Source organism: Myotis davidii, unplaced genomic scaffold (genome assembly GCF_000327345.1).
Source record: "Myotis davidii unplaced genomic scaffold, ASM32734v1 scaffold575, whole genome shotgun sequence".
Lineage (NCBI taxonomy): Eukaryota > Metazoa > Chordata > Mammalia > Chiroptera > Vespertilionidae > Myotis > Myotis davidii.
In genome coordinates this window covers 2,472,621-2,473,705 of record NW_006290306.1, presented here as the reverse complement: position 1 = coordinate 2,473,705, position 1,085 = coordinate 2,472,621, and the positions used below count along the sequence as shown (strand labels likewise).

The following is a 1,085-nucleotide window of genomic DNA, read 5'->3' as shown; positions in this document are numbered from 1 at the left end:
CAGCAGGTCTGGTTCTGGTTCTCATGGCTGCCTCACTGTTGATTCCTGGTTTCCCTCTCCCAGGGCCCCGTGATCAAGGTGAACAACAAGCAGCGCTATGCTTCGAATGCCGTTTCAGAGGCCCTGATCCGCAGGGTGGCCAACAATGTCGGGGTGCCCCTGCAGGTGAGAGCTGGCACTGCCTCGGAAGGGAGCAGAGGGGCACAAGCAGATGGGCTCCCAGTGAGTGGGGACCATGGTAGACAGTATTTAGTGGAGAGGGTCCCAGTAGAGTGAGGAGAACAGGGGTTTGGGATGTAGGCAGAGCTGGAATCCCTGCTGATTCTGCCGTGGTACTAGCCCTGTGACCGTGGACTAGTCTTCTAATTTCTTGGAGCCTCAGTTTCTATACCTGTAAAATGGGGCTGATGATGATGCCTATTCTGCTGGATTTCTCTGAGGATTAAAGGTACAGTGTGCTTATGGCACATGGTGAGTTAGTCCTGCCCTTTTCTCATTCAGCACTCCCACCTCCCCTGTGTCTCTCTTACACACCCTGGGGGCTTCCCTAAGGGAACTTCAGGGCTGAGGGGCTTGGAACTCTTAACTGTTCGTTTTCACTCTTCCCTTGGCAATGGCCCATCTAGTCATAGGTGTAGGTGTAGACACAGACATACTTCGGAGATATTGTGGGTTCGGTTCTAGACTTCCACAATAAAGTGAATGTCACAGTAAAGCCATTCACATGAAGTTTTTGGTTTCCCAGTGCACATAAAAGCTATGTTTACACTGTGTTGCAGTCCATGAAGTGTACCATAGCATTGTGACTAAAAAGTAATGTATAGGTTGGCTGATGCGGCTCAGTGGCTGAGCGCCGACCTATGAAGCAGGAGGTTACAGGTCAGGGCACGAGCCCAGGTTCCGGGCTTGGTCCCTAGTAGGGGGCATGCAGGAGGCAGCTGACCATTTATTCTCTCTCATCATTGATGTTTCTGTGTGTCTCTCCATTCCTCCCTGAAATCAATAAAAATATATTTAAAGTAATAATAATAATGTATACACCTTAATTTAAAATACTGCCTGATGGCATGGTGTAGCTTTGTCTC

General features: G+C 49.4%; 1 protein-coding gene across 1 annotated transcript in view; it reads left to right on the top strand.

Moving 5' to 3' along the window:
• The window catches only part of DNPEP (aspartyl aminopeptidase), a 10,838-nt gene that overhangs the window by 6,147 nt on the left and 3,606 nt on the right, over nt 1-1,085 (top strand). The window contains 1 exon segment of the mRNA XM_006763375.2: nt 60-165. Within this exon segment, the coding sequence (XP_006763438.1) occupies nt 60-165 (106 nt within the window).